General features: G+C 36.8%; 1 protein-coding gene across 1 annotated transcript; it reads right to left on the bottom strand.

Moving 5' to 3' along the window:
• Positions 1 to 1,526: 1,526 nt before the first annotated feature.
• On the bottom strand, positions 1,527 to 13,289 carry dnajc5b (DnaJ (Hsp40) homolog, subfamily C, member 5 beta). Its single transcript, XM_066689232.1, has 5 exons — positions 13,243 to 13,289; positions 8,915 to 9,037; positions 6,490 to 6,703; positions 5,762 to 5,936; positions 1,527 to 2,710 (listed from the first exon to the last, which is right to left on the bottom strand). Exons 2-5 carry the CDS (start codon positions 9,019 to 9,021, stop codon positions 2,610 to 2,612), a joined length of 597 nt encoding a protein of 198 aa, XP_066545329.1. The 5' UTR covers positions 9,022 to 9,037; positions 13,243 to 13,289; the 3' UTR covers positions 1,527 to 2,609.
• Between the last annotated feature and the right edge of the window lie 845 nt (positions 13,290 to 14,134).

Genomic DNA, 14,134 nt, shown 5'->3' with positions numbered 1-14,134 from the left:
TATGGAAGAATTGGTCAATCAGCCCATGAGAGAGATGGTGTGCACGCCAAAACTAAGTTCTAAGTTGTCTCACTCTACAATGTTTAGACTAAAGCACAGCAAGTGGGAATCAAATCATTGAAAAAGTGACAGATTGGAGCCCAAGATGACCTCTTGCTTGTTTACCATGACTATTTTACTATTTCGTTTAAGTCAATCAATTCAATATGGCAATACACAAAGCTTTAACCGTCTTATTAAAGTACTGTGCCCATCACAAATCAAAACTTCAACCCAGCTGCACTAAATAATATAAATAAATTGATGCTTGTTATATTGTGACTGTACACTTTTAGACAATATTTAAATGCAGTCATCTAATTCTATGTTATTTGCAGTATGTTTTTGTCTGACTTTTACCTTCCAGACAACCAGATCAGCTTCCATACAAGCCAACAAACTAAGACGAGCAGACCAACTGTCAATCATGCACTGTGCCAAACCCACTGCAGTCTTTCTAGCCAATAGGAACAGACACGCCTATTTTGACCAATACAAATCCAGCCTCACATAAAACGACTTCAGACAATAATGTTGCAGTTTATTATTATTATTATTATTATTATTATTATTATTATTATTATTTGTATTTCTTGGCAGATGCCCTTGTCCAGGGCGACTTACAAAATATAAGTGCAATACAAAGTGAGAGGGTGTTTATTGTGTCTCTCTGTGTTTAACTGTATGGAAATTAAAATCACCAAGCCGTTTTATGTGAGGCTGGATTTGTATTGGTCAAAATAGGCGTGTCTGTTCCTATTGGCTAGAAAGACTGCAGTGGGTTTGGCACAGTGCATGATTGACAGTTGGTCTGCTCGTCTGGAAGTTTGTTGGCTTGTATGGAAGCTGGTCTGATTGTCTGGGAGTTAATCAGTTTGCCTGGAAGTTCAGTGTTTTGTCTTGAAGTTTGTATGGAAGTTGGTCTGTTTGTCTGGAAGTTTGTATGTTTGTTAATGAATATCCACATTAATTAATTACATAGTTGATAAAGTAGCATATGCAATTATGGATTAATTGACACCTGAATCAGACAAATGAATACATTACTTGACAGATTCCTGGATGAATTTACTACTGTATGGCCAAACTGCCGGCTGAATGGCCAAATTGATGACAAACGGCGCTCCATACCCAGGCTTTGCAATAGTGTCTGGGCACAGACTACAGTGTTAAGGACATTCAAGGAACATATTTTTTATTTCCCCAACACACACAAACACACACACACAAACACTATCTATCTATATATATATATATATATATATATATATATATATATATATATATATATATATATATAAAAAATTAGAAATGTACAAGTCTTGCTTTGATCATGTTTATTACCAATTAAATAACATAAACCACAAGAGATTAATCACTACTATGTAGACATCTCCTGATTTACTTTAAAACCAGAAAGATAACTGACTATTTACATAGAGTAATGCAATAATACAATTCCAAAACATTTTAACTGAAATATAATTTAACTCATTAGAGGAAGATTAAAAAAACAGATTTAAATGAATATATACAAGATTGGGTATAAAGAGAAAGAAAATGCTCTGCAATTGGATATCAGTGGTGGAAAATCTTTGGATGGATACAATTATTAATGCTGATTATGTAAGCACACCACCTAGACATATAAGCGTACCAAATAAGCCTTCTGCCTGGGTAAAAGTCAGACAAGAACATATTGCATATAACATAGAATTAGAAGACTGTATTTAAATATTGGCTAAAAGTGTACAGTCACAATATAACAAGCATCACTTTATTTATATTATTTAGAGCAGCTGGGTTGAAGTTTTGATTTGTGATGGGCCCAGTACTTTTATAAGACGGTTAAAACTTTGTGTATTGCCATATTGAATTGATTCAATTAAACGAAATGGTAAAATAGTCTTGGTAAACAAGCAAGAGGTCATCTTGGGCTCCAATCCGTCACTTTTTCAATGATTTGATTCCCACTTGCTGTGCTTTAGTCTAAACATTATAGAGTGAGACAAGTATCTAACCATTGGAGAGATCTCATAATCAGCCATTCATGAAACCATACTCTTACACTACATCTGAAGAGAACATAGCCACCATCTACCAACAACCTTAAATTAAAAACTACATGGAATAAAGGATAAATCCAGTGTTCGTCTTTTCAAGTAAACCTCTGCCAAGTTAAACAACTCCTTTTTGATTTCAATAAATTCTGTACATTCTGAAAATGTAACAATATATGTCATTTATATTATACTACTAATACTACTAATTATAAAAAAGAACAGTCATCTGGCCAAAATATAAGCACAATATAATTGAATTACACTTCTTCCATTTGTGTTTGAGTGATTATTTCCAGTGACAATCTGAAACATAAAGGCCAAAACTAGAAAATGTGCTAAGCCAACCAAGTGGACCTTCACTATTTACAGAGAGCACTAAACTAAGCTTAACCGCAGTAATGTCATTACTTTTTGATGGGTCAGCAGCACTACTGTCTAAGGGAGCAGAACTGGGAAATAGAGCGGTTTATTGTGGTCCTAATCCAGAAAAGCTGCCCATTGCCACCCTCAGTTATAGGACTCTGTGTTGTAGCTGCGGTGTCCGTCCCCAATCAGCTGTGTCTTCTCACTTGCACTGGTTGGCTGAAGCGCAATGGGGGTGTCACCATCTGCAAACAGAAAATGCAGTCCTTGAAAATGGTACTTATTCAAAAGCATGCAATTACCTTCCCAACACTTACCATGCCAAGCAGTGTCATATAGTATAGGCTGCACTTGCACAAACATCAAGTTAGTCAATCAATGATCAGAAAACAAGCAAAAACATATTAGCTAGCCAACGTGCAGTACTATGGCTAACTATGATTCTACAATGCCAATCTTCTGATTACCAAGCTAAGAAAAAATGAAGATTGCAGGAGAACTGGAGGAAAACAAGCAAAATACAAACACAGCCTCTGATTAATCTATAGATTGTGTGTGATTGACATGATCTTCTACCACGGATTAATGATATGTGCATATGTGTTCATGAATGTATATATTATAATGTATATATTGCAATAAATACATGGATTAGAGAAATGCCTTTGGAAGAAGAGTATAGCTATCTTGTTTGAGGACTTTGAGATCATTAATAAGATACACAGTCCTGGCACTTTTGTGATCATGTTTGGGCAAGGAGAACAGTTTAAGCTGTGGTTGGATTCCAGACACTCAGCAAGAGCTGGTATCTCCATGATAACACAGTGGACAGAACCGCATTCATCTCCACCACCACAAGCAGGGAGGACTGATTGATACATCAGCAGCATCTGCTTAAATACCACAAGCTGACAATCTACAATCTGTTTTCAGGATTGTCTCCCTGTCCAGAAGTGGAAAGGGGTTGTTTGCATGGAACAGTGTGTGGGGATATAACACTGGACCACTATGACAGAAATATTTATATGTAACAATTTAAAATACCCAGACCTGCCTTTTGTTTTTGTTTTGTTGATGAACACCAATGGGTTTTGGTGCAGATAATTAGAGCACAGGATATATCAGTTAAAAAACACAGATGCAAAGGCTGACAGAAATTGTCGATTTTGAAGGGCTACGGAGTGCAGCTCAAACCTCTTCCAGAGCTTTATTGAAGCACACCAATAGAACAGGAGAGACATCATACACAGCATGTAATGTCAAGCAGCAGCATTCAGCAAAATCACTTAGAACAAGTGGTAGGTTGTTTCAGAAGCTTGACAAATCAGTAGATGCTGAGTTGGTGTCCTCAGAGATCCATTTACAGTGTGTTTACAATGACACTCTTTTCTAACAGCTGTGCCAATAACCCAATCATCTAGGCTCCGGGTGTCACAGAAATCATATGTTGGACATTTAGAGTATTGCATTTTTCATAATCTGGTGCATGTTATAATTTATACAAGGGACTAACCTGGATCTCTGTTTTGAAACAATTATTACATAAAGCAGCCATGATCCAAACTCCTTTTAAACTCCAAACTTGTCTAAATATTGTCTAATGTACAAAATTAAATAGGTTCCATACACAAACATTATATACCAGTAACTAAAATGTATGAAATTATGAAAAAGATCTGAAGATATTTACATTGATTCAAATGTAAACAAAAACTATAATTTGAGGTTCTCTTTGCAGTTATACTTCTCTTTTAAAATTCTATAAGTGACCAAAATGATCTATACTTTAAAAGTCCTTCAGTGAAATGTAATATTTGATCCACAATAGTAAAAGGCAACTGAACCAAACCAATGACCTATTGTATGTAAGGGGTATGAGTCAGTATTTAGTTGATATTGTGTTGATGGTTTTATGTTTTGCAGGTCTTATTACCCCAGCAATAATATATGAAAATTAAAGGATTACTGTATAATGATTTGTGAAGACTGAAATCTGTCTAAAAGGTTGGATTGTTTTGTTTAATTGTCTAGAGGGAAGGTCATTGAGGTCTACAGCTATAGGAGTAAGGTTTGGATTTGTGGTTTGTATCATTCTCTGAAAGTGTTCAGCCTACATTATTTTATTGTATTTCAAAATGAAATATTTTCCTAATTTTTACTTCTTGTCTTTGGGGGTGCTTTAATATATTTTCATCAAGAATATCTGTACACATCTGTCATGTAAATTTGGCAGGAAAAAGGAAAGAGACTTGTTTATTTCAGTGAATGTGATATGACTGAAAATAACTTGTATGAAAACGCATTTTGAGTAATGACTCACATAAGGTAATCATCAGTTTTCGTGGAGACCAACTGGAGCCATAAAAACCTCATGCTGCTAACAGACACCAACATAATACATCACATCCAAACATCTGGCACAAATATACAGCTTCAGTATATTTTAATTGACTGGGTGACTTTGTTTATGGAGGAAAAATAGATATTTTCAACTCTTTAGTAAGCCTCACATCATAGTCGAACTATGACAAATACACTTAAGAAGTGCATTTCAATAGCTGAACTGTGATTTTGTTGATGGGTACTTAGTCAAAAGCTGTCTTTTCAAATAATTTGTTTATGAATCAGCTCATTTGGAAAATTATTTGAAAATAATGTCGCTGCTTTGACTAAAACACTGACAAATGATCCTGTGCTGTTTTTAGTGATGCACATATTTCTAGTCAGATTGGAAGTCACGTTTAAATTATGCATTGAACTATAGTTAATTTGGGTATTCTTACTCACTTTCCAGCACAGCAATGATGACACATTTTAAAGTAACCATTTATCATCTCCCCCTTCCTATTATTATTACATTTAGAATCTCCAGTTATTTTTCACCCTTTTTCTCGCCAGTATGGAATCAACAATTACTGCACTCGACTCACGGCTACGACCTCACTGCTCTTTCAGGAGGGATGAGACAAAGCACCTTTCCTCCACCCTGCACGCCATCAAAGCCATCTGCGTTTTTCCCCACTGCGAGCCCCTGCGCCCCTATTGCCCATCTATCACACCAATCAATGTACATAGAAAAGCCAATTCCCTGAACCTGCAGGTGCCTGAGAAGCCACAGGGGCCACTCAGATGCAGAGAACTGAGTTACCCCCAGATGACTTTCACCTACCCTCCCTCATTAGCGCTCGATCAAGACTGCGCTGCCCAAAGCTGGGAGCAGCACGGGCTTGAGACCAGGATGAGCTTGTACTCCAGGATGAGGCTCTAACGGCGGCGAAAATGGGCCGTGATCTCACCTCTCTCCATGTCAGTGCGAATCTGCTCCTCCAGGTCTTCTGGGGAAACATAGCAGTCGGGGTCCTCTTCCCCAGGGACACGCGGTTTACACTTTCCGCAGCAGCAGTTGCAGCAGCAGCACAAGCAGCAGCAGAAGTAGCAGCCCGTCAGGAGGCCGCAGATAGCAAAGAGACCCTGGGCAAGGGCAAGGGACACTGTGAAGAGCTGCTGCATGGGAGCTGCAGAACCCTATATAGCTGAGACCTTGAGTGAGAACCGAACTGGGATGGCCCAGGGGTCAATGTGGATGCACTCTGCATAGTTAAGACATCCCATAATAAATTAAACCATGAGACAGGCTTGCCAATATGTCACTCGTCTGGTGAGGATCCTACCTTAGTTGTTCAAGTAGTGTTCACTCTGTAAGATGTTGGTGCAGAACTGGGCAATTCCTGAACCAAGCTACTGACCACGATATTTAGACAATTATACCAAGTAGTTACTTCTCACTCCACTCACTGCCTTGAACTGATAAAGGTCTATGTGGGACAGGTTCTCTACTACCTACTTAAAATGAAATGGTTGGTGAATTTGCACTGTGCTGAAATAAGTGAAGTCAAGAAATCAAGAATGTAAATAAGAATTCTGTATAGGTTTTTTCTGATGATAGGTGTATTTAAAATGTTAATTCTTTAAAGAAACAAAGCCTTGAATGTCATCTTATCTGTAGGAGACCTGTATAACTCACCTTTGCCCACCAGCTGGACAGCATGAAGTATGTGTTAACATTTTCTTCTCCAAACTGCTGTGACACATAAAGGCCCAGTGACCCATATTTGTCATAAATGTTCCTCTTTGTGACATCTGTCAATATGGAGTGAGCATTGTTTATTTCCTTGAATTTGTCAGTGGCATCGGGGTTCTCAGGATTCTTGTCTGGATGATATTTCAAAGCTAGTTTTCTGAAAGACAAAATAACAGGTCCTTGCTAGCATCCTACTCTGTATATGAATCTAGTCATTAGATATTTCAATATATTGTAGGCAAAAGTAAATAATCTGGAAGTACATGCCTTACCACTAATAATAAACAATTCTGTCTTCCACTGTTAACCAGTGAAGCAGAGATAAAAATCAGTCATGCCGTGTGGCTCTTGTTAGAATACGAGTGGCGGGGTCTTGAACTATTGCGGTTTTATCAGACTTTTGCTGGAAACACCATGAGCATTACATAATAAGCCTGTTGAGAAGCTTGTTTCAAATCAATTTTTTTAGAGCTGCAGTTATTTTCATCACCTGTTATAGAACAGCCTGCAGCAGTCTGGACAGGAGTTGGCAATGTTTTGTTAATGATCGTAGCCTAGTGCCTTTCCTCCTAGACCTGTGAAGTCACTGCAACTCTAGCTTATGTCTCCAGTTTCCCCCCTGCTGCGGAGGACAGCTATAATGATACACCTCAGCATACTGAGACCGTGATTGAAACGAAAGTTGGAAAATATACACCAGAGGCACAGGAAAACTGGCTTCTATGAAGTCTCTTTCTGTGCTACTCATTATTTGTTACAAAATGATCAGTTCATGAACAAATCCCTCATTGTCATTATGTTTTTAACATGGCAGCCTCTTCAGATTTTCTCAGCACAAAATCTAAAGAGTGAAGTATTGGATCACCTGTGCCATCTCTCTAGCAGCCTTTGGACTCATGTGGTCAAGTGCATGAGTGTCTTTAGCTCTTGACTGAAACATCAGAAACATGAATGACTATAATACAGAGTTGCTCACTGGGATTAAGAGTAACAAATTAACAAAATTTATAAAGAGCATTAAATAAACATAGCTGCTTTATATAATTTGTTTTCTGTTGAAGTACCTGGGAAATGATAATTTCTCATTAACATTTTATTACAATGTGCGCTTGGTTGCATATGAATGTTTAATTAAGCCAATGACTTTCAAAAATATGTAATTACTGCTGTGATTACATATTCATTAAGCATAAACATGACATTCAATAGTGCATTTTAAAATGAAGATTATTTGGAATTGTCTTAAGAAAATATAAATTAGAAGTGTGTGTGTGTGTCAACTTCTAATTTATATGTGTGTGTGTGTGTTTGTACAGGGAACATTACATTGAATTCAGGCTCAGTTCTAAAGGTGTTTAGAGAGACCTAGAGACCATGCTACACTGTTGCACTCCATGACAAGGTTTGAGTTCCCCTGACTCCCTCTTCTTCTTGACAAATTTTAAGTGCTTGTCACCTGAATGTATCTGGATTTGATGGTTCAAATACTAGTGAACTGTTTCAGCCCCACAAGCCTTTTCATACTTATTCACCAGTTCAGCAATTACAATTCTAAAAACACTTAAGCTGCAAAAGAAGAGAGAACCGGGTCATGTTTGCCCCTTTGTGTGGAAATGCATGGGGGAAACTGTTCCCCCATGAGCCATTTCTGGATAGTGGCCAATTGTATTCTTTATTCATGGAAACAAAAAGTTTTTCTTTAACTGCAAACAAAGTAAGGAACAACATCTGTTCTATAGCATTAATATTTAAAAATCCAGGAAGTTATATCATATGAATACACCTTTCCAAAAATTGCAGGGGTCATTTCAAATGGTATTATGAAGATACCAGCTGCATTCTGGTTCTCTCTCTCCAGCTTTGGTCAGTTTTCCCAAAATGTAGATAGAGGTTTGTATTGTTTAATAGATTTGAAACTCATGGTATTCCTATTTTACACACAGTGTAATAAAATGTGGATGAGAAAGTATCGTTTTCCAAGGACATCAGCAGAAAAGAAACAATTGTTTTGTTAGTCTTAAAGTTGAAAAAAGTGGCATTCGATTAGCATTTAAGATAATTTATAAGTTAAGTACGTTCAATGGGATATAGTTACACGTCAGTATGGGAAAAGTTGTGTTTCGAGTTTAAACTTAAACCAGGAATAAAATCTTATAATGGCTAAAACAAATACATCCATGACAGACTTTTGAATTATTGAAAAAGAAGGTGTTTGCTTTGATACTGAAATAAAGAAATAAATAAAGCATCATAACAAAGCATAAAACAATCCCATGGGCCCGGAGTTTGCACAAAGTAAATATGTAATACGTATCGTCCTCAGACTTTTCTCTCACAAACCAAATGTACTTCAGTACAGATCACAAACCTGTATGATTTCTTTATGTCCTCATGGGTGCAGCCTTTTTCCAGGCAAAGAACTTGGTAGAGAGCCTCCCCTGACGTTGACAGAGAGCGTTGCCTTTGTTCAGCCATATTGTCTAATCATTACCTGAAAGTGACAAAACACACACAGAGAAGAAGCAGGATTATGTTAAGAAAATAGATCAGATATGTCACGAACAAGAACAAAGCCTGCGTTACCTTCAAATAAAAAAGAATCAAGAAAAAGAGATACATCTGATCAGATTTCTATCAATGCTTTAGAAACCCTGAATTCAAACATGATAAAATAAATAGCTAATCCCAGTCCTCCTCGCTTATGCACTGTTGTATACATTTGTCAGCTAGTGATGCATACAGTATATCAGTGACTTAAGAGGTGGCACTTGGAGCGCAAAAGGGGATGGTTCTTATGAACTAGAGAAACCTGGCCAAACCTGGACATGGAAAATCTCAATCCACGAGTATCTGGTTGTATAAATAGAATCAATCTCTGAAGTTCACTAAAGAATATATTTTTTTCAATGAAAACCAGTAAAACTCTGTAGTACTCCAGGACCAAGGTTGAATACTATTGTGTTGCCCTGATTTTCATGATTTCCTCAGCACCCATCTTCAGCAGTTTTTCTCCTTCAGGAAGCAATGACCCCTTCTGTACACCCAGTATGGGGTTATTTTCATGCATAGACTTCAGATGCAGCAACCTGATCTGAATTGTAATCAAGGCCAGAGGAATGGGCAAACTGATAGAATTAGGGCAGATCAATCATATGAAGATATATCATTCATGTCAAGGAATCATGTATTGAGTGGTTCAATACGATGACACAACATGTATAAAGGGATATCATCTTTTTTAAAGGGCATGTGTTATTTAATTGAACTAATTAAGTGGATAATACGTCAATTGACCTGTCATTCCCAGGTATTGATCCAATACTATTTGAAAGGTGCATTGAAAGAGATACATTCAAAATCTCTGCAGATTTTTAACACACCGATTGTGACATTGGAGGATATATCGAATAGCGCAACTTGTAACCTACATTAAAATAACCGTTCCTGTCTGGAAAGAGGCTGTGTTAACGGCAGAGACAGGGGTCTATACTGGCTCGCATGGGTTTTAATGGCAGAGAAGATGCTCTATCGGAGAGCCTGAAAGTTTACAGGTGTAAAGTTCAGGGTGGGCTGAGTTGTGCTCAGAGTAAAGGCAGGAAAGTGAGCTGTTTGGTCCCAGGTTTGACTCTTTAAAACAGCATTATTCAGGCCAGCTAAACATCTACTTCTCTCAGCTCTATGAAAGCTCCTTAAAACACACACCTCATTAAATCTGAAGAGGATAGAAATGTCTGACCTTTGTTATATATTGTTATATATCTATGATTATGAAATTGTGCTATACATTATTGATTATTGAAAAGTGATTGCTGTCATTTAAGGAAATAAATTGACTACACTGTATTGCAGATCCACTCCTTGAAGTCTGCTTCACATTTTATGAGTAACTGTAACTATGGGTTTGCATAAAGGAAGCTTATTGATGACATTGCAGAGAAATAAATGTTTAGACAGATAGTGAAGCAACCCACTTCCAAATAAAACAGTGGTTTACCTAAATAAAACACAGTGAGTCAATAGGTCAGCATAAATTCTGCATCTGCATCAATGCCAGTTCACTTCCTGTTGTTTTGTTTTTGCAAAAGAAACCTGCCTTCCAGTCCACATCTGACTGTACCTGCTAATTGGGCATCAGAAGTAGTTACACCTCTTAGACTATACAAAAATAATATATTCTAGCAAGTAAATGATGAGGTCACAGAGAAATCTTTTTACGAAAGGAAAAGTACACACAAACACACACACACAGACATTATTTGTGTTTATTACCACAGTGGTAAAATAGGTTTCTTTTGTAAAAGCAAAAGTATTTGCATGAAATGCGGATGGGGGCAGCAAACTGAAGTCGGAGTATCCATGTAGTTAGACAGATACTGTGACCCATGCAGATAGCAAAGACCTCACACATCACACTCCCACTGAAGAGTACAGAAGGTCCATGTTTGTCAGGTTGGAATTACAGAAAGCATTCTGCAAGCAGACAATTCCCCTGCAGTTAGCTATGGGTAATGTAACTACTATTAAAAGAAAAAGCAAAAAAAAGCACAATATCTCAGAAAACATATGAAGGCCTTGCTTCTACGGACATCCCAAGGCAATACAACAGTACAATAATGCAATTAATAATATTGTATGAAGCAGATAGATTTCAGAATTCAGTCTGTGGCAGAAAAATTAAGAACAAAAAGAGAATTGATATGGATTTCCATTGATATGTAGTTTTGCAGCACTTGTTTTTGCAGATTTATTGTGTCTTTTTATTATTATATTAGAGATCAGATTGTCATCATACTTTCAAATATCTATACATTTGTATCCACTGTTTGAGTTCAAACATGCTCCCTGGAGTAATAATTTAAATCTTTAAAAAAATTAATGAATAATTACAAACTGTATTATATACTAAATGTGTACATAGCTTTAAAGACCCCCCACCCATCAACACACACACACACACACACACACACACACACTCACACTCACACACACACACACACACCAATACTCTAAACCAGGGGTTTTCAAACCGGTCCTGGAGTACCCCCTGCCCTGCTGGTTTTAGTTCCAACCTAGGTCTTAATTGATTGGTGTATTGCTTTGTTAGGTCAATTAAGGATTCAATTAAACAATTAAGACCTCAGTTGGAACAAAAACCAGCAGGGCAGGGGTACTTCAGGACCGGTTTGAAAACCACTGCTCTAGACATTCAGACAAAAAAGTGACATTTGGTGTGGTGTTTGCAAGGCACTACTATAAACACATCCTTACACATCAAGGGAATAAGTTCAACTGAAGTTCAATTAGTTCCTACTGCTAAAAGTACATTAGAGATTATGAAAGTATACATAAATATGAATGATAAAATACATAATACTGTAATACTACTACTACTGATAATAATAATAATAATAATAACAAGAAAAAGAAGAAGAAGAAGAAGAATAGCAAGAACAAATAGACAGATGGACAGATAGACAGGTAGATAGATAAATGTTTTAATATAAGAGCCACTGAATCTAATTTGGCAATACAGCAAATAAAAAAAATGAAGTTGGATATTGAATTGTGTATCTTTTTCTTTGTACGCTTTATCCAAATATTGTTCAACCAAAAACTTCAATCTGAATAGTGCTGAATTGGTTGTCTCAATAAAAAGAGACCCAGTGATAATTATCTCATGGCATTAGGTTATGACATTAGTTAATAATGAACGAGGCACCCACCCTAGAATACACACAAATATCTCTGTAATATAATGGCTGTCATCCGAGTGTAAAAGTATAAGGATGGAGTTATCAGTTTTGGTGTTTCACCTAGACATTACCAGAGAATGAATGAATAATCTGAGTCTTAGAAGAAATAGTAATTCCAACATTCAGGTGAGTGAGAGCCTTATTTTTTAAACATATCAACAATAAACACCAAAACAACATGTTTTTTAGTCTGCATTCCCCTACTGTTCACCAAGAAATGTTATCTCCTGAGCTTCCCCATTCATTATTTATAGGGTGGTGGCCAACAATTACGACACATTTTTCCTTAGCTTAGGCCATAAACGTATCTAATGAATGCTAAACTTGGTGTAAATTCCCAGGACAGACTCATTTATTTGAAGATATGTGTCTAACTTTAGCCCTTCAGCTTATTCATACTGATGATTCACATCAGCTATAAATTGCTTTTCTGAGAACAAATTACCTTTGAGAATACAATTTGCATGTATGTACCCTACACACCTTGTTCCTTTTGTTTGTAAAAAGACTTCTTAAGAATCTTTGTATATTTTAAATGGTTAATATTAATATGTATGTGTCCTCCGATGCAAAAATTCAAGAGGATACAAACCAGAGAATACTGTTTACTAGCAGATCATCATTCTTAACTCGTAACTCATACTTTTTTTATTTGTATTTGTATCTTACCTCACATTTAAACAGTCTCCATTGTTCAACTCAGTTGTACTGAAGTTGTTTCACAAAGCAGAAGCAAATAAGAATAGAAGTGAAATCCTAAAGTAAAAACTTAACATTGCTACATTCTTGTTACCAGATACATTTGCTGCTCTTCATAACACATATTTGAAATTGACTAAATGCGTAATAATTGAATGAACTCATGGAACAGCAACATGTGTCAAACCTTGTCCTTCATCCTCAGCTTGTTGAATTTAACAGGACAAAACTAATTTTTTCCTACCTGTTCCACTGTGAAGCCCCCCGTTGTAAGTCCTGTCTAAGCCAAGGTAGACAGGTCAATGGAGTCAGGTTGCTCTTCTTTGTGTGAGCGGGTTTGTGGTTGGGATGAATAAAACATTCATCATGGTAGCGGCTCATGTTTCTGAGGCAACCAATAACTTGGAAATAAGGCATACGCCTCAGATCCTATCAGGTTTCAACCCTTGAGTTCTGGTGACCATATAGTTCCAATTAGAGCAGGGTGTTCCAGTAGGTAGCCTTACCCATCAGGCAAGTCACGGAAATCAAGCAGCCTGGAAACACGGCCCGGGCCTCTCTCCATGGCAGCAGTGTTTTCTCTGAGTCCTCCATCAGTGGCAATACTGTTCATTCCATGGGACAAGCCCCAGTCAAGATATTTAAATGGAAAGCATGGAGGTGAGACTGCATGATAGTATTGTGGGCCTTGAAACACTGTCTTTAGGTCAGAGGAACCCACTATAAGCCATATAATGAAAATAATTACAAGACATATAATTTGCATGTAGTAAATGTACTGGTCGCATTACTTGTAGTTCATAGTACGATTTCAATGCTGTCATTAAGGCTAAGGCGGAAACAGAAAGATAGAATGTGTAAACCTACAAAAATACTAATTTGCATACAAAAAAGTGATAAGTAAAATACATTTATATATATATATATTTCAGTGACAAGATACAGATATTGTAAGAGCTTTGCTTTGTCTATATCAGATTAAATATAACTCTGTCAAATAATACACTCTTGTTTCAGAAAGGCCAAAATAAAGCTATTCTGTCCCCAGGAAGACTAGAGTATGAGTGAAAAAATGTATTCAGTATAATATTGTGGAAAACTACAAAGAAAGTGTAAGAAAAGTGTTTCACTCAATG

This window comes from Amia ocellicauda, chromosome 2, assembly GCF_036373705.1.
Source record: "Amia ocellicauda isolate fAmiCal2 chromosome 2, fAmiCal2.hap1, whole genome shotgun sequence".
Taxonomy (NCBI): Eukaryota; Metazoa; Chordata; class Actinopteri; order Amiiformes; family Amiidae; genus Amia; species Amia ocellicauda.
Note: the sequence above shows the minus strand (reverse complement) of the source record. Positions and strands in the feature narration are given on the sequence as shown.